General features: G+C 41.8%; 1 protein-coding gene across 1 annotated transcript; it reads right to left on the minus strand.

The window, feature by feature from the left end:
* Positions 1 to 1,117: 1,117 nt before the first annotated feature.
* Positions 1,118 to 22,718, minus strand: LOC139291857 (ATP-binding cassette sub-family C member 5). Its single transcript, XM_070913975.1, has 28 exons — positions 22,540 to 22,718; positions 21,886 to 22,041; positions 18,142 to 18,289; positions 16,863 to 17,096; positions 16,351 to 16,524; positions 15,468 to 15,615; positions 14,151 to 14,299; positions 13,797 to 13,904; positions 12,850 to 13,200; positions 12,660 to 12,731; positions 12,352 to 12,476; positions 12,192 to 12,264; positions 11,848 to 12,051; positions 11,437 to 11,562; positions 11,032 to 11,143; positions 10,727 to 10,911; positions 10,180 to 10,326; positions 9,110 to 9,239; positions 8,584 to 8,737; positions 5,972 to 6,100; positions 5,583 to 5,769; positions 5,113 to 5,202; positions 4,460 to 4,652; positions 4,183 to 4,342; positions 3,554 to 3,632; positions 3,324 to 3,437; positions 2,748 to 2,912; positions 1,118 to 1,778 (listed from the first exon to the last, which is right to left on the minus strand). The coding sequence occupies exons 1-28, from the start codon at positions 22,716 to 22,718 to the stop codon at positions 1,686 to 1,688; spliced, it is 4,185 nt and encodes a 1,394-aa protein (XP_070770076.1). The 3' UTR covers positions 1,118 to 1,685.
* Positions 22,719 to 23,819: the final 1,101 nt, after the last annotated feature.

Here is a 23,819-nt window from a genome sequence, read left to right on the forward strand (position 1 = left end):
TTTATACCGATTTCAACAAAACAAATTAATAGACAATAACACGGACGCGTGCTGCGATGTTGTAAAATTCTGCTCCTTTGATATTACGATGAATAGAGGGAACCCGTAAGATTGTATGAATAAAAGTCCTCGGAAATAATTTCAAAGCCTGTGGTTATATATCAACCTTTCTAAACCTGTGCAAAAACTGCACGAGAATTTCAAGTTCGTGAATATATAGAAACTATATCAATAGTGAGGAGACACAAAGTCTGCTTTTGTGAATATGTGACTACAGATTCAAAGCAGAAAACTGAACTGTGTTCAAAAAAAAAACTCTGGCCCTGACCACTTTCAGTTGTAAAAGCAGTAAGCATCCTTTCACTCCTGTGTGGCTTCAAGAATTCCAACAATTTTCCTACCTTGTTAAGGAATTTATGTTGTTTGCTAACAGCTGACCAGTTTCCCCACAGTGCACATAATGGGCTGATAGCAGCACATTGCCAGCTGTGGAACAGGTGTGTGTGCAGCAACAAAAGTGCCTTGAGCCACCAAAGGCTTTTACTACTTTTTCTTCCCACATATGCAGTAGTACTCCCCAAGACCCTGTAACACCAGCATATATAAAAAACATTTTTTATTGGAAAACAAGAACCACAATACCAAAAATCAAAAATTTACAAAAATATATTGCAACATTACAATCTCAAGTGTACAAAGGCAATCTTGAAAGTGTATCAATGCAATAGTGAGATAATGCTATACTTTGTTGCACATGACAAACTGTACCATGGTTTACAATCTCAATAACAACTCTGTAACATACTTTGTGCAACACCAGAATTACCTTACTGGTAAAAAAAAACATTACCATCAGTGTAAAATGTGCAGATTTTAAACTCCAGCATTTGGATTTAGAGGAAATATTAGCTCATCCCAAAACACAGTACTTACATGCAGCCTAAAAGAGCATGCTTACATGGCTTACTCCATTATCTGACCTGAAAATGTTTACAGCTCTAGGCACATATCGCGTATGCGATAATTTATTGAAATGACTGCATCATAACATTAAACTAGTTGTATAAAACATAGACAGTGAAACATTTGAGTATGTTTTAGACTGTGTCTCATAGGAATGGTTAATAGGTGATTTATTTTAGATATATATATATTTAGATATACTTTACTGAATAATCAGTACTAATCAATATATTCTCAACAGTAGATTCCTGCACTGTGAGGTCTTAGTTACGGAAAAAAAAAGACTAGAACTAATTTGGAGTCTCACTGATTAGCCGACCTCCAGAGCAAAAGGAAGCACCACATGTCCTTCCATGTGTCCACGTGAAATATAAAGTGCTATTGTCAGAGTCATTGCTCTGTTTCACTTGTAGTTAATTATTTGGCCTCCAGGAAAGGACTCTTGTGACACGACAGCAAAAAGCAGGAGGCCGTTACATCTGTGTTTTGCATAGTGTGATGTGTCCTTCAGAAATGTGGTCCCTGGGTCTTTGGTTTGGAAATAAACAGACATTATTACACATAGCAGCCATCGCAAGAGCCTCTCTATTTCTTAACACATTACTTTCACACCATGGCAGGATTGACTTAATTGTATTATTTTGTTTGTTGTGCAATTCAGGTATTCAACTGAACATTTTGTGGCGTCACCGCTCACATCCGAAGTTCAGCTCCAGTGTCTTTTATCTGCTTTGGTTTTCTGACGCTTCGATCATGGCTCTGAATCTTGAGTTTTCATCTGCCAGCAAGGCAGCGGGACTGTCAAACTCCAAAATCTATGAGAATGAAAAGAATAAAACAACGATCAGTACCAGCATATAAAATCAGAGGTCCTACTTGCTCATTCGATTAAATTGTATACAGAGAACAAAAATCAAGGCATTATTTTCTCTGAGAATACTGCAAGTTATTTCCTGCAGGCAGAGTGGGAAAATAATTTTAATATTGTCCCCAGACAGCCTTGTTACGCCTTTGTTTGCTAATTGACCAATAAAGGGTAATTTACTCTCAGCTGTTGACGCTCTAATGTTGACGTGGCTCAAACTAACTAAAAAAACGAAACTAATTTTAGTTATATTGGATATCTTATAGTACAGACAGACAAGATCAGAGATGATATAGAACAAATTAAAAGCTTGAATTAAAAGCGTTGTCATGGCTACATGGTTAACACCATAGCAAACTAAGCTACTAACCATCAAAGCTGAATATGTGCTATTTAATGCAATCTGTATTTAGTATTAGTATATAGTATTTAGCAATTTAGGGCTATATAATAATAATAAAATAATTCAACTACATTCATGTCTGTGTAGAAACTGCCTTTTCACTGGCTTCCCACTGCAGGGAGGCCAGAGAGCATGGTTACATGGTCACAGTGGCAACAAATTAGCTGTGAATTCACACATTCATGAATCGATCTGGATGCATCTATCACGTTTCATTCACCCCCTAAACACTGCACACTGATGAATCCTTAGAGAGTTAAACTCAACTTATTAACATGGTTAAGGGGTGACACTGGAACGGGTAATCATCCGTGTGCGTTTCATGTTCACTACTTGCATCAAATGTCAGCTTGAGGACAAGACCACCAAAGTAAAATGTGCACTGCCTTAACCAATCCATCACCTCAAAGGGACCGATTCACGCAGTAAATCAGGGTGTTTCAACTTAGGAATGAGTTTCAACCAAGGGGCCGAATTGCGCAAATGCGTGATCAGTCATGTTGCCTTTATACACACCTGGCCGTTGTCCAGGACCATGACCCTGTTGCAGCTCATCACTGTGTTGAGACGATGGGCGATGATGAGGGTGGTGCAGCTGCCGAACGCACAGCGAATGGTCTCCTGGATGAGACGATCTGTCTCAGTGTCGATGGCTGCTGTTGCCTCGTCCAATATAAGAATCTAACAACAAAAAAAAACATCAAATGTTACAGAAATAACACAAAATAATGAAGACAAGACAATGAACAACAAAACAGGAGATGATATTATCCAAACAAAGACATTTTCATGTACAAAATGTAAAATTATAGAATATCATTAACACAAAATGAGCAAAAACATCACACTTTATACGATGCTGCTCATGCCGAGTTCATTAACACTATATGAGCTGCAGTAGAGATGCAAACCACTAGGTGTCAGTGTTATCCCATGCAGGGACACGTGCACACTGACGAGTCCATGATATGGGGAGGTTCTGTTTCCTTATTATAAAACTGAGTTGAATCTCTTACTTAATCTGCTACCATCACCCATGCCAAACAATGCTCCACATGTAAATGTGAAGCAGCAGTATTATACAATCAGCACCTTGCTGTTGCGCAGCAGGGCTCTGGCCACACAGAGTAGCTGTCGCTCTCCCACTGAGAAGTTCTCTCCGTTCTCTGTCACCTCCGAGTGGAGCGAATGAGGCAGCTGGCTGACCTGAGGAAGGTCACAGGGGTATACAGAAGTATGAGCACAAATGTTAGGGGCTTATTCTCTTCAAGTAATGCTTAATCTGGTATAATCTGACAGCGTTTAACCATCTTGTCACTTACCATCTCTTTAATATGTGTCTTGTCAAGAGCTTCCCATATCTGGGAGTCAGAGTATTGATCCCATGGGTCTAAATTGGTCCTATAGGAAAAAAAGACATAATTGTGATAATAAATATTAAACATTATGACAAGTTCACAAGACAAGAGGTACAGTATACTGCCGATACTGCACTCCTACCCCTCAGAAGACCCAGGTCAATTCTCACCTGAGCCGGAGGTGATCGGCATCCATAAAGCAACTGACTGCTTGTTTTTATAAAAGCAATGCTGATGTTTTGTTTTTGAATCAGCCTTGCCTGTCAAATTTAGCGAATCTGCTCTTTCATTTTTTACTACCTATCACCGTTTGTGTTTCTGTCATGACTTCCCTCTGGTGTGGCTTTACATTCACACACACACACACAAACTATATGGGCCCACACACACGATATGGGAAGGAAGTGTTATGTAAAGATATGTGACAAAGACATGTGACACATGTCCAGTTTGACCACATTGTTGCACCACTAAACACTAAGGGATTATCCATTACAGCAGTTGTTTAAAAGCACACTTTTTAAAAATTGTAAAGCTGAAACAATGCATAAGTTACAAAGCTCTTTAATACATGTAATTATCATTTGGATTACCTGACTGTCCCGATGAAGAGCACCGGCTCTTGAGGAATGATAGCTAGCTTGCTCCGCAGGTCATCCAGACCAATCTGTGCAATATTGATGCCGTCAATGATAATAGAGCCTCCAGTCAGCTCCACAAGTCTGAACAGAGCCACACCAAGAGAAGACTTTCCTGCAAACATGTACAGAAAAAAGATACTGCATGAAGAAATGTGTACACGTTGAAAAAGAGATGTACAAACAAAGCTGAAAATGCTGCCGACTGGGGAGCAGAAAGGGTCACTTCTACCTGATCCTGTGCGGCCCACAATGCCGATGGTCTCTTCGGGCAGGATGGTGAAGGACAGATTCTTAAGCACAAGCGGCAGATCATCACGATAACGCATCTCCACTCCCTGGAAGGTGATCTTTCCCTGCTGAGGCCAGGAGGGGGCAGGAGCGGCTGCCTCAGGACTCTGTCGAGGCGCTTCACTCTCTAGACACTGAGATAAGGAGCGGTGATGGTATCTGGTATTAATCTCTAAATCTCTGTGGAGGTGCAAGCCCCCTAACTGATTTGTAGTGATTTTCTCTCTCTATGAGCTTTTCTGTGCACTTGAGACAGAATACAAAAAGTTGAGTTGATATTCGTATCTTTGCAGTTTGATGGCTGTTGTGTGAAACAAGCCCTGTCATGTGCTCTGAAGTGTGTGAAGACTCACACTGGGTTTCTATCTGCTTCCTGCTGTGTTTATCACACCTACACAATCACATGCACACAACAAAACCATAGGTCTGGACATGCCAACTACCCTAAATTCCACTGCTCCGTTATACTGGTTTGGTCTGCGTCTGATGGTGTGATTCTAGACAGTTTACCAGTCTATGTGACCATGTACAATGTGTCTGGGTGCCACATAACCCCCCCCCCACCCCCCCCACCGCACCAATCAATGCTCTTACCTTTATATAATGGTTGATCCTCTCAACTGATGTAAACCGAGCTTCAGTCTCTGTGAGCAGCCGCACGGTAAACTGAAACAAGCCGGTCAGCTGAAGGTGAAAGCAAAGCAGAGAGTTGGAAGGCTAATCATTAACACTGTCGCACCAGTTTGATGCTATTGATTGTGTTGTATCTGTTTTTGAGGGGAAAAAGGTTGAGTGAGGTTGAATCTTTAGCTAAAATATTCTGTCAATTCTTTATCTAGGGAAAACAAGTTTTAGTTCAAATTTGCACCCAAACAGTTGGCCAGCAAGACATGGCAAAGCCAACAAGCAACTCCATTAAATAAAGGCAATAAGTGAATCCCTACAATACTGTTAGAAACAGAAAAGGCTTCACTTTGCCACATTTCCTATCCTGTCTGGAGCTTCAAACTACTCTCTTTTCAGCCTTTTCAATTCTGTGTTGCTACATGTGTTTGTTTACAAACCTGCACTGCGTACGATATGGCCAGGCCTGCGTAGGCTGGAGGTATCTGATTGTGCATGAAGACAATGAGAAGTGCTACACCAGTGATAAGAGAGATGCTGATGAGGTCCAGGCGGACGGCCAGCCAACGCATAGCGCAACTGAAGAGGTAGTTGGAGGCCTGGTTGGTGTCCAGTAATTCCTGATATCTGAAAAAAAGAAAGATAAACCCATTTCAGCCAAAGCAAAAGCAAGCAGAACGCCACCCTCCCATGCTTGCTAAAGGGAAATCTTCTCGAATGAGGTTTGGTGTATTTACTGACCTAGGAGTAAACAGAAAAACTACAACGAGAGATAAGATGAAATTAAAGTTTAATGATCTCCATCTCTGGCTGACACCATTATACTCACCTTTGGAGGAAGTCCTGCACTCTTCCATAGGCGTGGATTGTGGAGAGTCCCTGAAGACTGCTGGTGATGTGAGAGGTGAATGGTGATTGGCTGATATTCTCCAAGCGCTTCAGCTCGCGAATCAGAACCCTGGAAATAGAGAGAATAGAAAGAGTTTTTCAACTGTCTATAGGTACTGTCATAGGTGTTATGGTCGTTCGTTATAGTATTAAAATATCCATTCTTATTTACAGGCAGACATAAACTAACTCCAGAAATGCACTACAACTAAAGTTTGTTTTGATTTGTAACTCTAAATGGTTGTGAAAATCCTAATTAGGCAAGTTTGCGGCACTGCAGAATTGGAAAGCCTCCACTCAGGTTTGCCTCATTTGAAGGAAAATGATAGGGTATTGTCTGCAAATAAGCTCCGGCATGTGAGGAGCAAATCTTTGAAATAAATGACATTAAATTGGAAAACATCATGAAGAACACTCCTACAATGAGCCACAGTAACTGTGAAATGTGAGGTTTTAAGATCTATCTAAAGCTGAAATTGCTGCCATCAACCACACTTTTATTTTGTAAGATCTTGAAAAGAGCACAGACATCACACCTGAATAACGAAACACCACTAAAGAATGAAGGAATGGAAAATGCATCAGGTCTAATGATGCAGGTGTCTGGCAGACAGGTAATGATGACACGGTGGACAGAGAGGAATATGGTCCACCACGCGGCACCCGTTTTCCTGACAGAGCTCCGATGGTTTCCCACTGTCTGATGCATGTGCAATATTATGAGCACCGCCGCACACAGGCGGCCATACAATCGGCAGCCAGAGAGACACCAGACTACCCATTCACGTGGAAGTGTGAGTGAGAGAGGTGTATTAACAAAGGCGAGGTGTCTTTCTACTTTTAGACACCAAGATAGAATGGATGGTGCGTGTGAATTTGATTGCATTTGAGTTTTCTCATAAAAGCCCAGAAGAGAGAGGGAAAGAACATGACACTTCCCTGCTTCCAGCCTGTGATCCAGACAAACATGTTTATGCCCTGGGCAGTTTCATTTCTGAATTCAATAAAGGCTGCTTTAGAAGTGGGTAATTTCAATGGGAGATCCAGTTTAATGCAACATCCATACATATCCTGGGATGTCGTGACTTTAAGACTGTAAGATTTATACAATATTTCATTCCTTTAAAGTGTTGCCAAGGGTGATCACTACCTTTTGGAATCAGATGGGAATCCTCGCTTCCTCTTGGTTCTTGTGTGCTTAATACTCTAGTTCAACATTAATTCCACTTGCATCGCCTACAAATCAAGTGTCTCTTAAAAGATAAATGAAGATATTTTGTAATTAAATTGATCCCTCAGGAAACAAACTGGTATTAGATCTGATTAAAGAAATCAAGAATTCCAGTTTATGTGGGGACAAGATATCAAGTGATTCATATCCGCAGATGGTGTGTGTGATTTGTGAGCAGGGAGGCAGTTCGAAGCAATTAATGTATTAAAAAATATATATATATATACACATATGTACACACATATATATGTTGACCTATATATACATATATATATATATTTTTTTACATGCACTGTTTATATGTATAATGACATTTGGAAAATTCACGTATTTTGTTTTTGTACTTTCTGATCTACAAAAGCACAACAATAACACTGAGAGTCATGTTCTTCTTGATCTCTCAGATAAAGGAAATAACAGGATGTCGGTTATTTCCCATGATACCAGCGTGCTGTTGTTCCCCTCATTGGATTCACCTATATTGCACAATTGCTGCAAAACTGTAAATAATGTCTAAAGCGGAGTCATCAGATAATCCAGAGCCCTCCTGCAACATTTACCACAGAGCAGAAGCTGTTGAAAATAAAATCAATGACTGATAACACTCTACACACTTACAGATAAAGATTATCACAGAACTTTTTTTCAGTCTTGTGTTACATTTAAAATCACTATGGGTTTGCACCCTTTTTTCGTGCATGAGACAAAGGTAGCGACTCACTGGTGAAGGACGTAGAACATCTAGCAGCTTTAGACCAAGACTTGGTGGAGGATTAAACTGAGCGAAATGTTTACTTTACTGTTTGCGTTGGCCAGAAAAATGACTCAAACATCGGTTCATGTGCTGCTCCACTTCAACAAATGAGCAGTAAAACAATCAAAAATGTGCAGGCTAATAAACAGATTTGCTGATATGGCCGTGGTGTCGATTACGACATGCCAGTGACAGTTTAACAATGAGAAAACAAATGTTCCTCTAAGACAGGCTGTGGGAATACCTGTGCATGTATACAGTACTTTGAGTGAGGTTGAACCTCTTTATCTTAATGTTAGATGGCAGTTTAGTAGCTAACATGTTAAGTTATTGTAACTGCAGTACTAGTGAAAGGAAAACGTAATGTCAAAGAACTGAATCAGTAATGTGAAAAAATAAAAATAAATTCACAGCCATGAGTGTGGTTGAATCTGTGTTGGTTCTTTAAAGCGAAACTATGTCATTTCTGCTAAACAACAGCCAACGTTGAATGCTAAACTACTGCTATATGTAAGCATGGGTTCAATGTCAACAGCAATGATAACAACGGGAGTGATGAGCGTCTGACCTGGAGACACGGTTGACAAAGCAGAGGAAGGCTCCCAGAGGCAAGATGGAGATCAGGAACCAGGGGAAGACAATGCCCACCATCCCCAAGCAAAACAGCACCAGGGTCAGGTTCTGCAGCAGCATTTCAGCTTGCATGGTGAGACGCACGTCAACTTTGAGAGAGCAGACATTATATATCAGACAAACTGCGTGCTGTTGGATTTATCTATCTCTATATGTGAGGAAAAATGTATCTGTCAAGTGTCTTTCAGTGTTTTTTTCAGCGAAAGAGAGACACAATGGAGTCTACAAAAATAGTATGCTTAGAAACAAAACCAGCCATCCAAAACAACAGCAACCTACAAATCAACATGTCAAGTGACGACACAAGTCAAGTGGATAACAGGAAGCCACTCACTAGGCAAAATACTCATGTGAGTGCACACTATGTCTTGGCACTACACCTCGTCAACCAGGGTGACTTCAGCGACTAAGAGCTCTCTTGAGGGGGGAAAGTTTCCCAGTCAAGACAAATCAATCCTCACCCTCATCCATGTCTCTGGAGAAGCGAGTCAGGATGCGACCCAAAGGCGTTGTATCAAAAAAGCGCATGGGGCTGAGGAGGAGCCGGCGGAACAGCTTGTCGTGGAGAGTGGAGGCAGCCTTCACCGTGCACTGTCAACACAAACAACAGCCATGTTTGAACATGAGACCTGACACATGTAAACAAACAACTTTAAGAAACATACGGAGAGAATCATGTCTTGGATAAACAGACAGTTGGAAGGGAATCGTCTGTCAATGTACTCTGCCTCAAACACAAAAACACACAATGGATAAATACAGTGGCACTCTTATGTTGCCTGCAGAGTTGCAAACGTTACCTCACCATATGCTAAGCATGTGCACAGTGGGTAGCTATTTTATTTCCCCTCGCACAAGGCAAGCTGTCAAATCTTCATTTATAATTAGTTTCTAGGAGGCTGACATAAAGGTCATGACCTAATGAGCAAGAGACATTTCAACCAATTGGACAGAAATTACATGTGGCAGCAGAGGACAAATTAATTCTATTAATGGAATATTCAACACTCCCAAGGATCTCATCACAGCTAGGGGTAAAAAAAAAAAAAAAAAAGATTAGCCATCTTTGAAAAATTAGCAATTTCAAGTGGCACACATTAACGTGGGGACCTAACCTCTACAATGCAGTGTCAGGATGGGTTAGCTTGAAAAAGAGGACGCACACCCGAAGGGGCACTGACATGAACACACACATCCCTCCTTTTTCTCTGCCTCTTTGTCTCTCTTGCACTCACTCACACACACACACACACACACACAAACATGCAGTCGTTGTAAAGCTCTGAGACACAGCAGTGGACAGATAAATGGATTTGGCCCACGGGCATTTTCAATTATAGCACAGGAATCATGAGAGCATGAACAAATGACAATAAAGACAATTAGGGAGGAGCTTACTGCTTAACTATACACCACTAATATATCCACTTTTCATATTCCTTTCAAACACCAATATCACTTTTAAGTTCATCAGTAATTAAGTGGGCAAAGCGTGTCACAGAAAGAGGGGAGTCTCTCAGGAGAAGCTTACCTTCACAAACACCAGCCCTCGCATTGTCTTCAGCAATAACGCAGCTCCCATGGATGCGACGTAAACAGTTGAATAATACTGAATGTGTGGGTTGAGTCTCATGCTGTTGCTCGCCATCGTTTCATTCACAAAGATTAATGATGTGTTCTGAGGGCAGATGGAGCAACAAATTACTAAGATTGAGAAAAAAAAAATCACAATTTTTCCCTCATGTAGGAATATGGCCTCTGATGAAATTGAGAAAATCACACTTTGGCATAAAAAAGTATATGAAAACGAGTCAGTTCGATGATGTTTACTATTCCAAGCACATTTCTCAATAGCAGCCAATGCCTGCTTCGCTGCACATCTGTTTCGTCACTGCTTGTGCTTGTTTTTAATTAAGTTTACCGTGGTGCCGTTACTTTTTTAATCATGCACATTCAGATTAATGCTCAGTCGGCTTCCACGACTCACTGAAGAATAGTAGTTATTTTTCTTTTGGGAGCCAAATGCACACCAAAAAGAGACGTCTATTATAGTGAAGCAGGATTATTTCCAAACTCACCCCACTGCCCTGCCTGATCCAGTGGCTCAGCCACCAGTTACTGAAGGCTATGCTGCCTGTGGTGGAGAGGAAGAAGAAGATGTTGATGATGAAGATGATTGGACCCCCTGCTGCTTTGATGTAGGCACCATACACAGACCAGGCGACTGCACCAGAGCCCTTCTCTTCAGCTTTCATCAGTTGTTCTGAATAAAAGATGCGAGAAAGAAAGCAAGAAAGAAGTTACTTGTGAACCATTCTCTAGGAAACTAAGCATTTAGCATTCACTCTACATGCAGAGCCTGAAAAGTGGCAGGGTCTCTCACCTCCTTTCTTGCTCACCACCTTTGGTCCGACCTTGGCAACATCAACAGCACTGTGAGCCTTTTCTGCACCGGCTCTCTGCTGTTTGCTTTTTAAATTCTCTTTCACCAGATTCTGAGAGACAAAAAAGGTATAGAAAGAACGTGAGGTTTGAAACATGCAGCAACACCCTGCAAGTAATTTAAACAGAGATATCGGTGACAGGGTCTTTAGCAGCTCACCAGTAAATCAATGCACGCATAAATAATGAAAGGCCATGTATGCATTAACATTTCCCAGCTATTGGGCTTGCCTTTCTGGGCTTATGAATTATTCAGCTTGTAATGTTCAATGTTATTGTGCAGTGGGGGCAAAGATGCCTTATTCAAAAGAGCTGGCCTGGTGCCTCATGTGCCCCCGAGCCTTACCTCGTGTTGCATGCTGTTGAACAGGGTGGCATAGTCACGTTCTTTACCCATTAGCTGAGCATGGGTGCCGTGCTCTGCAATCTGCCCGTCCTTCATGAGAATTACGTCGTCACACTCAGACAGATACTAAAAAATAAAAAGATAAAAAACAGAGGCAAAACAGCAAAGATTTAATGTTGCAGACACTTAGAACTTAAAACTTTAATCAGCTAATCAAGGTTGCTTTTAGAACTACTCCCTTCTGGTAATTAACGAAGCAAAAAACGGTTGAGAGGGGAAAAAGGGCATGGAATATTTTCACTGTGCTGAAACTTCAAAAATATAGATCAGTTATCTTGTATGCTTTGGGAAAAATTACACATTCTGAAGGAAAACTTGGTGTCATAAGAAATTCACAGACAGACCCCTTACCTGCAGCTGGTGGGTTACAAAGAGCACCGTCTTGTCTTTGGCAACTCCCTTGATAGCTTTATGGAAGACATGGGAACCCACACAAGCATCAACGGCGCTGAGAGGGTCATCCAGGAGAAGTATGGGCCGTTCACTGTAGAGGGCACGAGCCAGGCTCACTCTCTGACGCTGCCCTCCACTCAGGTTGGCCCCTCTCTCTCCAATCTAGAGTGATGAAGTTAAAAAGAAAGAAGCTCCATGAAACTCTCCTTTTGTTGTGGTTGCATTGAATTGCAAACAGTCAGTAACATAAACTGCTGCTGCAAGAGTAAAGAAATCACTGAGAGGCAGATTTCTACAGATACCTCAGTCATGTCTCCATATGGGAGCTCTGCAAGATCTGGGAGAAGACAGCAGGCTTCCAGGACAACATTATATCTGATGAGGAAAGGTTAAATTAGGGACAAATCTCAACCTTTATGCTTTTTGTTCTCAGTAACATCATTATACAGTAGTTGATCTTACTTGTCTTGGGCATACTCCTTTCCAAAGAGGATGTTCTCCTTCAGTGAGTCATTGAGGATCCAGGCTTGTTGAGACACGTAAGCGAAGCCACCACTTGCAGCTACATTGCCTTCTAAAAGGGTCATCTGCAACAAAAACAGGAGGTTGGAAGCAGAGAAAACATTTTCAAATGTCAAAAAATTTAAATCATAGGTTGTGTGGTATGTGAATTAAAGGTTCAAAAACACTAAAGCTATCCCCTTTGATGTTATTCAAGTCTGTGCTGTCTGGAGAGGAAACTTTAACTGAGCAATCCAGTTGAATCTCACCTGTCCCAGTAGAGCAGACAGCAGAGAGCTCTTTCCGCTACCAACACCTCCACAGATTCCAACCAGTGAACCCTAGAAAGAGAAAAAAAACAGAGGCATTGTGGGAATTACATGAAGCAGCCAAAGGTTTGTCCAAGTCCATAAATAAACATGTCCTTAATCCACTTAATCTATGAGTTTGTGATGTTACCCTCTTAAAGCGGAGGTCAATGCGGTGCAGGGTCTTATGCAGTGGAGGTCGTATGCTTTGAGTGGAGGAGATGGTGCTTTGTGGACTCTCCTGCTCCATATTTGTGAGGAGACTTTGTGCGTTGGGACCTTCCTTGTTTCCTTTGCTGTCCTCTGTGGAGATGTACAGGCTAAGCTTCTCCCTGCGCAGCACACGCTTCATCCCTCTGAGCTTCTTGGGAGGCGGGTTAGGTTTTACAGCCGGAGCGCGCGCCTTTTCCCAAGCCAGTGTGGCATCCTGAAATTCCACGGCATTGCTAGGATCCTCCATTTTGACCAAAACAACCTCTCTGTCATCCATCATAAAGAGCCTCTGTGGAGACAGACACAATGACCACACATTGTGATGACCAACTTGACAAAATCTCAAAATTTTTCTTTTGTACATGACTAAAATACATTTCTGAAGCTCAAAGTGTCTGTACATTACTCAGCCTCGTGTTTAAGGTGCAGTCCAACCGGTCTTCATTACGCACTGCTTTACGCTAAAAACACAGACTTCCTCGAGCCTTTTTGTGCATCTCTGGCAGAAACGCTTGCTTACTTAACCCTAGCTGGCTCTGTGAAACCAAACCTCTCACTAACATGCGACTTCTACCAAGTGTTTGGAATACAGAATGTTGAAAAATGTCAGTATGTGGTGTGGGCGGGTGTGTTTTTAGCATCAACGGGAGCAGCTTTTGATTGCTATGGCAAAACCTGCTCGCCCACTAATATACTGTATCCACAGTATCTACATTATCCGTTGACCTTCATAAAGTGTATGTACATTTTGAACATAAGGTATATACCATATGCTTTAACAATGTTGGGATTGTGATATCCTGTCTCAAAACACAAATTGAGTGTCTTTGACATCCATACCAGCCATGTGTGTGACTGGGTGACAGACTGGTCTATGTTTCTCACCTGAAATCTTTTGACTGCGACAGCACCCTCCGACAGTGACCTCACAGCCAACGGTGTAACTTTCAGGGCAAAGGTCATGGAGTTGAAAACTGCAACCACAGTGAAGGCCTGAGGTAGGAAGTGTAGAGATGGAGAGAGTTATTCCAAAATGTTTTATCTGGGGCTACACTTGACTTTAAAATCTAGAATCAGAAATCAGAATCAGAAATACTTTATTGATCCGGGGGGGGGGGGGGGGGTTATACAATTATACATTATATAAATGCTCATAATGGCTAGAAACTTTAAGACAGCTGAATTCAAAATGGAAATATGCAATGAACATAGTGACTATAGGTCCTCATAGTCAAATACCTCAGCTGCAGAAAGGTCATAGCCCATAGCCATATGTAGGGTGAAAGTGCACGCGCTTGCTATCACCACGACGATGGGAGCCACACCCACTGTGAGGCTCTGGACGACCCCAGCTCTCTCAAGTATCCCCCTCTCTTCTGATCGCACCTCTGTTAAGGAGATAAGAGAGAGAGGGGGGTGGTAAAAAGGCAAAGATGTGCAGAAAGAGAGAGAACATAAAGTAAGGGTTGAGTGACTCCCAAAGGGTTCTCCAGTGCACATTCAATCAACAACACCATAAGAGTCACTAACCAACACAGAGCGAGTGGACAGAAATAGATACAAGAGGGAGGACAAGGGCCCCACGTCCCTACATGGTATGAAAGGGGCTTCAAAACCTGCTGAACCTTGATAACTGTCCAAGTGTAATGCCCAAATCCTGCCCCCCTTCCTCCATGTTTGTATCTCCCAAATGCACACGCTAGCTGCTTTGTTCACCCAGTTCATTGGGTGCAAACACTGGAACAAAAAGCTTGTGCATCTTTAATTCAGCCCCAGCAGCACTGTGTGTGAAATAAAAGAACTCCCTCCTCCTGGTACATGTTATTCTCCATGGGATTCTCTTTGGATGTTATGTGTGTTTCTGCGTGGATTACAAAGCAAAAGTCACGCGCCCACGGCAAAAACACTGCAATCATCAATTTAACAACAATAGTAATTGAAGGAAATGACACTGTAACTCTTAAGACTCATTGGCCATTAAGTTGAATGCCAATTAATTATGATTATAATAGGTAATCAAAGGACAGCAGTGGAAACGAGACCCACCTGGCTAATTTGGAGCATGATTAAAAGAGGTTGTGGATGATCCTTATCCACAACCTACAGCAAGGGCCTCGTGAGAAAAGGCCATTGCTAATTCATAGATAAGTAGAGTAGCCTTGACAGTCATTCAAGGTATCATAAGGCCCCAAACACCTTGCAAATGAGCCTTGAAGCCAAGGGATTCAAACTGGCCTTGATTATAAAGGATAGCACAGGGGAAGACTTAAACGGAGCAAGCTAATGAAAATGGATTTAGGGTCAGGGTTATCTTGCCAGTTCACTAAGAGGATGAGTCTAATTTCAGGTGATAAACTGACCATTTAGTTACTAATTTGCAACAGTGACAGATGTTCAAATGAGGTGACCCTTTATTCTGAGTGAGTTGGGAATAAAAAGCCTAATAAAAACACCAAATAGCATGAAGTTTGCATCCTGCGGTCCAGACCACAAACAAGACATGAAGATGTGTATTATGATATCGCTGAGTCATTTGGGAACATGACAGCCACTCACTGTGAATATTCTGTGCAAAGGCATCTTCCCAACAGTACATCTTGATGAACTTTATGCAGCCCAAGATCTCGTTCATCAGCCTCACACGGCGGTCAGTCACCACCACACACTTTTTGCGGAAATACGCCGTCAGTCTCGATGCGAGCATCTGCCCAGACGGGAACAGAGGAAATGATGACAAGAGAAATAAGTGGCAGGGGAGGAAATGAAAGCAGACACAATCACATTAGCTGTGCTGCAGGGCCGTCCGGGGGACCAGAGTGATAAATGCATTTCACATCAATACCGGGGTCTCCGGCTGTCAGGCTCCGGCTTAGACTGAGTGTAATTTGAAAATAACAGCTACAAAGTTGACAGGAGACTGATAGCCAAAGAGTTATGATGCCTTTAAAAAGTGCTGGTTGTATTCTTCAACAGCCTGAATTAACGTAAAGATTATAAAGCGATGAGTACGCGTGTCTTCTACTAACCAAATTTTAAAAAGTTGAAGCTCAGAAAATAATGAGTCAACAATAAAGCAACGTCTCTAGTCGTTAACTTCTGGTAAAACTTTTAGAAATGTTTATAATGAATTTCTTGTCACAGCTGTAATCTGCATGACCATAACTTTTGTTAAAACTTTTAGAAATTGTTGTAATTAAATTGCTTGTCACTGCTATAATGACTGTGATCATTTCTTGGGTGTAAATCTGATAAAAGTCTGCTATGACAGTAATTTACACTATATTAAAAATGTGTGTGTGTTATTAATCTACTATAATCTTTGTGCCTGTAATAAATGTATCCTGTATTTTGTCTCTATCTTTGTATCAACAGCATTGCATAAAAGCCTCTAAACTTGAACTGAAACACTTTTTTATCCTGTTTCTAGCTGAAGTCGTACCATGGTAGGGTAGAAGAGGATGAAAATGGCTGACCCCAGCAGAGCAGTGGGGCCCAAGAAGTATGCAGTGTAGGACAGACCCAGTATTCCCACCAGGGGCCCCCCAGCCAGCAGGCAGCCCACTGACACTGCTTCGTACACCCGCTGGCCGTCACTGGAGCAGATGTTGATCAGCTATGTAGAGAGACAGTCATTGACAAATCTACAACGAACGAGATATTTTCAAACAAGACATACTGAAACCTCACCACTAAGTCTATGAAAGCAATTTTACAAATACAGTTGTCCTTATTCCCACTTTTACTTGTTGCACAATGATTCCTCTTAAGCTGTGTAATGACTAATCTTAGATAGCCTCCTCTCCCTCAGGCTGTGGGATTTGTCGAGATCTAAGCAGGAATGGTGTAAGAGCAGAAATTAAATCCATCTCAATCATCTGCATGTGGTGCCCTGCAGCGAGGGATGATTTAGTTAATTTGGAGATGAGTCCCCTCCAGGGTTTTATCACCTACCTCGCCTGGACTGATGTCTTTAGTGCTGCGTAGGCGGAGGATCTTGTTGAAGGCAAAAGTAAGAGCTGCCCCGCGGAGGCGTGCTGCAGTGCGGTAGTTGACGGCCCACATGAGCGCCAGAGACCAGGAGCGCATCAACTCCATGAGGAAGATCCCAGCTACTAGAGACAGGCCGTACGGCACGCAGCTCTGCGAGCTCTGGGAATACTCCAGCAGAGCTCGAACCAGGAGAGCCTGGAGACAAACAGGGAGAAAGGGAGCAAAGTGGAAACGAAGGTAAAGGAAACAGCGGAGGAATAGTAACAGAACAAAAATGAGCAGAAAACAACACAGACAAAAAGCAGCAACACAGAGGAGATAAAGTGGGACAGGAGAAGGAAGAGAAAAAGAACAAGGAGATGAAAGGGAGAGGGTATGATTCAGGGAATGCCAGAGATAGAGATAAGCAGAGACGCCATATGAAAAAGAAAAAAAGAAGATGAAAGAGAATATTTTAAATCAACAGATCAGAGAACAATGAGCATAAAAATTTTAAGGCCTGATGGGAATGACATGAGAAGAGACATCACATTTTGTGATGAGTCAAAAATGTAAAATAAGATTGGAAATAAATAAAATAAACTGCAGAGAATATATATATATATATATATATGTATATATATATGCACAACACGGCTTTGACAGCATGTGCACAAAATAAATCAGCCAGGAAAGTGAGACACATGCGTCATTGTGTAAGAATTAAATCCAGTTAATGCTATTAGTTGTGGGTAGTATCAAGCACATAGTGTACACATAACATCACATCAACATAAACAGCTTAGAGCACGAGGAACAATGGGACTGACTCAGTAATATCACAAACAGGGAATTCCAAACATAATTACCCTTCGGTTTAAGGTGATTATTTAAAATTTCTGATGAGGAATGTTTATAAAAATCTGCACTTTGAAGCTCTCTGTTGTCTGATGCGCATCTATGTGCATTTTCTGGAGGGAAATCCAATCTGCCAAATGTGTGGCAGATAAAAACAAAATGCATTTTCTGGACCAAAGCGTGACTGGGTACAAACCAGCTAATCTACTGTATTAATATGGGTTTCACCATCTAAGGCTTTGTAATCTCCCTGTATGGTTTCATTTAAAATTCCCAGACCAGCGTGAAACGGGATAAAGTGATTTTCAGAAAATACACCCGGACTTGGGACACCAAGCCAGCGACATCATATTAGCCAAATCAGTGCAATACAAAGGGAAAGGAGGATTTGGGAGGCACTCACGGGCCCGACGAAGCCGGCCACCATTGTGAGGAGGAGGGAGAAGATGGCCACCAGCATGCGGGTTTGGCAGAACCTCCAGAAGACTCTTGACAGGGACGCCCCCTCTCGTCCTCGTCTTTTCAGCTCATCGTGCCACAAAGTTTCGAGCCTGGAACCAGAAACCAGGAGCACAAAATGATGACAAGCTCAACCAAACATCATTACATTGTTATTGAACTTAATTTACTGAATAATGAGTCTCAACAATTGGTCAGATTTCCCACTCTTGCACCACTCTCGCACAGGAGTACTCCGCAAAGTGCTGTTATAGTACCAATTAACTGCATGTAACAGGTGGCATTTTTTGAAGGGCAAAATTATCATAAGTGAAAAGAATACTTTATGTGTTGTTATTTTTCCTTAAAATAAGTTGATTAAAAACAGTAGAGTGGAACTTCTGATTTATCAGACGACCCGAAAGCACAATAGAAGATATAAACAGTCTGGCAGTCAATTATGGCAGATGAAAATCACAAGAAAATGTGAAGGCAGCTAATTACTAGGCAGTAATGTAAAGGTGACCTACAATATACAATCATGAATGATGTATCACATAATTAGACTGAGAAAGGTACTACCAAACATGTTAAAGATGTGCTAATGTACTTTTATTGCTGTATAATGCCCCTTGAAGAGGAACATTATACAGAATATCTTGTTGGCCAAATGCATCATTACTAATGACTCTATAAAGCAGCAGCAGAGCAGCTGCAGAAAGTAATTTACGCCCTAATGACTTTATTAAAAACGTATCAGAGATAGACAGAACATTAAACCAACTAGACTCTCACACAGCCTGATAATTACCAGTTTAAGTCAAATGGTGTTGAATATAAGAAATTACAATTAATTGCAGCACAATGTCTGCATAGAGCACAGCTTGAGTCACTGGAAATGAGACTTCTGTGTGAGTAATATATTTTGTGTAGCTAATTCCCATCAATGGACCGAGCAAGGAACAGTGAACGATGCACTGAAAGAACAGCAACAAAAGATAATTTTTCATATTAACATGAAACAACATAATGGTAAATATGAACACACTATATATCCAAAGTGTGTTTACAGTTTTCATCATCATAATTCACATCGTTTCCAAGATTTAAAAAGTCGACATATAGCAGAGCTTTAAGTGGCCACACACACAAATGGAAATGGGAGCACCAGGGTAACGGTGTGGGATCCAAAGGAGGAATGATTTGCTTTTAAACATGGCTGAAATGTTCCCAACAGCCACCGTCTCAGTTTGCCAGATGGCAAGCGAAGCTGATGTTTCGAGAGTGTGTTGGCCGGGACATCGCATTCAAGGTTCGCACCTCACTGAGCACCAACAAGTGTCAACTCTCCCAGGGTGCTTTTCCTATTCCCCCTCTCGCCATCGTCTCTGCTTTGCATCAGTTGCATAACTGTTCTTGCTATGTAAACACAAAATAAAGACCTGCCGTCTTCAGCGGCTCTGTAGCGCTCACGCACACCATCGCCCACCCGTGCCGATGTGATAGCTTTGTGCTCCTTTGCTGCTTCCCTTCTATGTGCTCTTTAACACACACAAAGCAAACCTCCAGGCCCCGAGCCAGAGCCTTTAAACAGAACAGGTCATTTACAACCCACACAGTTGTCACCAGACGCAAGAGTGAACTTCCTCAAATAGTCACTCTCCTCTACATTGCCAAGTCATGGCACCATGACTCAACAGCAAGTGACTACTGGACAAAAGCATCAGGGGTTTTTTCAGCCAGCAATAAAATTAATAAGATAGTTGTTTTCATTCATAGAATTAGCTAATTACTACAAGGCATTTGTCTAGATGTGGTTTGGCAGGCAGACAGTGACTTTTATCACGTGGTCTGCTCCAGCATGGCTCCAGTCAGTGACAGCTAATGAATGTGACAGGGAGACACATTACATCGCAGGTAGAGGAGTTAATGACATAACCACCCGAGTCAGGCACTAACTCTCGCTGTAATCTCTAATCCCTGCTATTCTCAGCAGCCTCCCATCATAGCACAATGTTCCTGTACTGGTAAAGAAAGACTGGATGAACATCAGTGAGGTCTCACTGCACAGACTGACCACATATAGTACAAACATACAAAATCCTATACAGTTGTTTACATGGCAGGGAATTACATTTTTATACTGAGAATGCAACTTTGGACCTGCGCCTGTTTTCCTGTTACTATCAAGAGTATGACAGGGTTTATCAGCACATTCATCTTGCTCACATATAGGGCAGGGAAAGCAAAGAAGGTTTGTCAATATTTGTTCAAAAAAGAAAAACAATTGCAGGGACCCTGCAGTGTGAGAGTGAAGCAGAGAAAGTGGGTACTTGGAACAAGAAACATGACTTTTTCACCTTAATGGATCATTCGTTGCTTCATAATAAGTGTCTACATTACAAAACATGACTAATTTACAGGATTATAGCACCATTTTGACTCATTTGATTTAACGTTTAATGGAAAACTAGCAGGAACACAAAATCATCCACTGGCACAGCAATGCATTTCCACTGGGGATGAATTACCAACCCAGCAAAGCAGGTAACTGCCCAGAGGCCCAAGATATCCCGGGTTCACTACATATTAATTAGTAATTTGATTATTTGCAAATTAGTAAGGGAATTTGCACCACTTATGTACAATATCAACTTAAAGCAGGTCGCCTATAGTATTGTAGTATTAGCTCATCTTGGGACCCTGTCTTGTCGAGGTGCCCTGTGGCAAAAGTTGAGTTTTATCGAGTTAGCACAAACTACCTGACACACAGAAAACCTGGGACGAGGTAGCATTCCAGCATATGAGTGCTAGTTGATCTCTGGGTGTCTGAGCACATAAGGAAGATGCAATGTGCAGTCTGCTGTTTGCACCGTACGAAAAGGAGAAGAGAGGCGATGTTCTATACGTTTCTTAATGTCAACAAATCACATGAAAAGACCAAAACCAATCCATCTCTTCGTTAGTCTGTCTCTGTACTTTTCGCCGTCCTCAGTCTGTCTGGGGCTCTTAGCCTCACGCCCACAGGACATAAATCTTTAAAAACATGTCATAAATATATACTTATATCTTTTAAAAAAGACTGAGCAATTTCCCAAAACAGCTGGACACTTTTTTTAACAAACATTACTCAAACAAGAGTAAATAGTGCATTTGTCCAAGATTATTTTTGGTTGCCTGGTTGGTGTGCCAGCGAGTGTTTACATGGGATGGCTTTGGATACACAGGAAACACATGTTAGTAGAATCATTGTTGTTTTTGGTCTTTACGTGGAATTTGTAGTATCACCAGCCTCAGAACATGGCAGACCTTGCATGTGTCTGCTTGGATTTGAAAGTTATTCCACTGCATTGGCAGTAAACACAACACACGAAGTGCTCTGTATTCAGAGCTTAAAAATGTATTTAGGTTTCTGGCAGGATTTTAGGGTGTAGTTACCTTTTAAAGGGGATGAGGAGACAGGATACATATACAAAACACTGTAGTTTGGGGTCAATAGGGGCCCTACAGCATATGTTTGCCCTGTGGACCCACTCCCAAAAATCCCTTTAGGTCTTCACGTTGGTTGCATCCCATGCATCAAAATTATCCATTAGAAAGAAATCTGAAATTTGACAACTCACAAATGTCTCTTTGTACTTTGAACACCCCAGGTCCCTTTCATCAGGCAAACCTCAGCGGTGCCACAGTTACCACACAGTTACCTCACCTTTGGCAGTTGATTTCAGAGGCTTCATGGCAAGACAGTCCCCACACGTCATCTATAGACAAGCTGGACGCCTTGTACGCCTTCAGAGCCAGTGGGGAGAGCCAGTGCAGAGTCATAAATGAGAAGAGGCCGGCGTTATCGACTGGGTGCTGGTGCCTGGAATAGAGAAGAAGACGTGAAAATGGGTGAGATGTCTAAGAGAGCGGGCATACAGAGAGGTGCTAAATTGGGGGAGCAGGCCCACATAGGCCACTGAGAAAGAAGCGGCGCCTTTTTGCTAGCCAGAGTCAATGAAAGGTGAATCATGCCCGCAGTATTTGAACAGTAATTTGCACACTCTTCACAGAAATCTAAGAGAGTAGCAAAAAAAAAAAAAGAAAAAAATTCGGGGGCAGTTTATCAGTCGGCATATGTTCAAACGCTGTGCTGTCTGTCTCTGGGGGATAAGTTCCCACCCCTTATCACGGCCTCCTGCTGCCCCTAACAGCACATCAGGCAGCACAACAACAACAAATGTCCATTTTTGTGTTTATGTGTGTCTTTAAATGTGTATCTGTCTGTCAATGTGCCAGCCTAAAACTGTCTGTATGTCCGCCTTTATCTTGGCTCACTGTCAGAGAGTTGCCACATGAACTTCAATACAATGTTGTTTACTTGTGAGTTATCCTGAAGGGCTTTAAAAGCTGCAGGCTTTGCCGGTAGCGGCCTCGTCTCTTTGGCCCCCTCTCCGCTGACGACTCTGCTTCCTCCTCCTCCAGCTCTGGTAGCGGTTGCGGGGAGGACAGCGGCAGGCCCTCCACCCGCCCAGCTGCTTCTAGGGCATCAGGGAACATGGCAGACCCTCTGGGGAGGGAACAGAAAAACTACATTAAGCACAAATACATTTCAGATGTGTGACAGCAGCCTGCAAATATACAGTACAGCTACAGATATTTACCTATTGGTACCTGGTATAACCTCCAACTTGTCTAGTTTGAACAATGAAAAACAGAGGATCTGATTACGTTTGATCATGTCAAAGATCTAATTGGATGTAATCATTGAAAACGAGTATTTTCACTATTGATTCATCTGTGCATCATTGATTCATCATTCTTTTTTTGATTAATCAGTTATAAACTTGGTCTGTAAATGGTCAGAAGATAGTCCATCACCATTACTCAAGGGGCTCAAATTGCTTGTTTGTCCGACCAACAGTCCAAAACTATTATATTATATTATATTATTACTATTACTATTATATAAGATTTGAGGAGCTGGAACCAGTGAATGTTTGCCAGTTTTACTTGAAAATTATATAAATAATTATTCTATTATTAGAATCTTTGCAGATTAATTCTCTGTCAATTGAATAACCAATTCATTATTTAAGCACAATTGAAAACATTAAATATCATCACACAGGTGCAACAATCTGTTGTAACGGTGTGAAATACAGTAGACTAGTAGACTAGATGCTTTCTTCAAGAAAAAACACTCCTAAGCTGACATTTTAGCTAAAGTCTCAGCGGGAAAAGGAAGAATAAAACACAGCAATCTGTCTGTTCTGTCTTCCTTTAACCTAAGAACTATTAGAGGAAAGCTGTGTTTTGCTGAATCACCCTCTGAGACGCAGCTAGACTTGAGAAATCACCTTGTTCAGGGGTCACAGTGCTTCTCTGGCATACAACTAAAGTGCTTATCTATTTAAAGACGACCTGCCAGCAGCCCCAGGAGCTCGGGAGCAGACATCTGAGCTGCCAGTATGTCCGTACACTGTCACTGATCCCTTCTATGGCAAAGCTCCATGACAAGGTCAGCCAGACCCTGTGTGGGGTGCAGATTGACTGTACAGAGAACGTGGTCAATAATGAGATTCAATACAGATGGCCCAGTGGGGGCACGAACAGTCACATAACAGAAACTGATACAACGAGTTCTGCTGAGAAACACAT

The sequence above is a fragment of the Enoplosus armatus genome, chromosome 10 (assembly GCF_043641665.1).
Source record: "Enoplosus armatus isolate fEnoArm2 chromosome 10, fEnoArm2.hap1, whole genome shotgun sequence".
Lineage (NCBI taxonomy): Eukaryota > Metazoa > Chordata > Actinopteri > Centrarchiformes > Enoplosidae > Enoplosus > Enoplosus armatus.

Coding starts and splice junctions, on each gene's coding strand:
- LOC139291857 (XM_070913975.1), bottom strand. CDS start 22,718: ATGTTCCCTGATGCCCTAGAAGCAGCTGGGCGGGTGGAGGGCCTGCCG. Junction 17,097..18,141: donor TGGCCGGCTTCGTCGGGCCC/GTGAGTGCCTCC, acceptor GTTTGTCTCCAG/GCTCTCCTGGTTCGAGCTCT. Junction 11,144..11,436: donor TCAACAGCATGCAACACGAG/GTAAGGCTCGGG, acceptor TTTGTCTCTCAG/AATCTGGTGAAAGAGAATTT.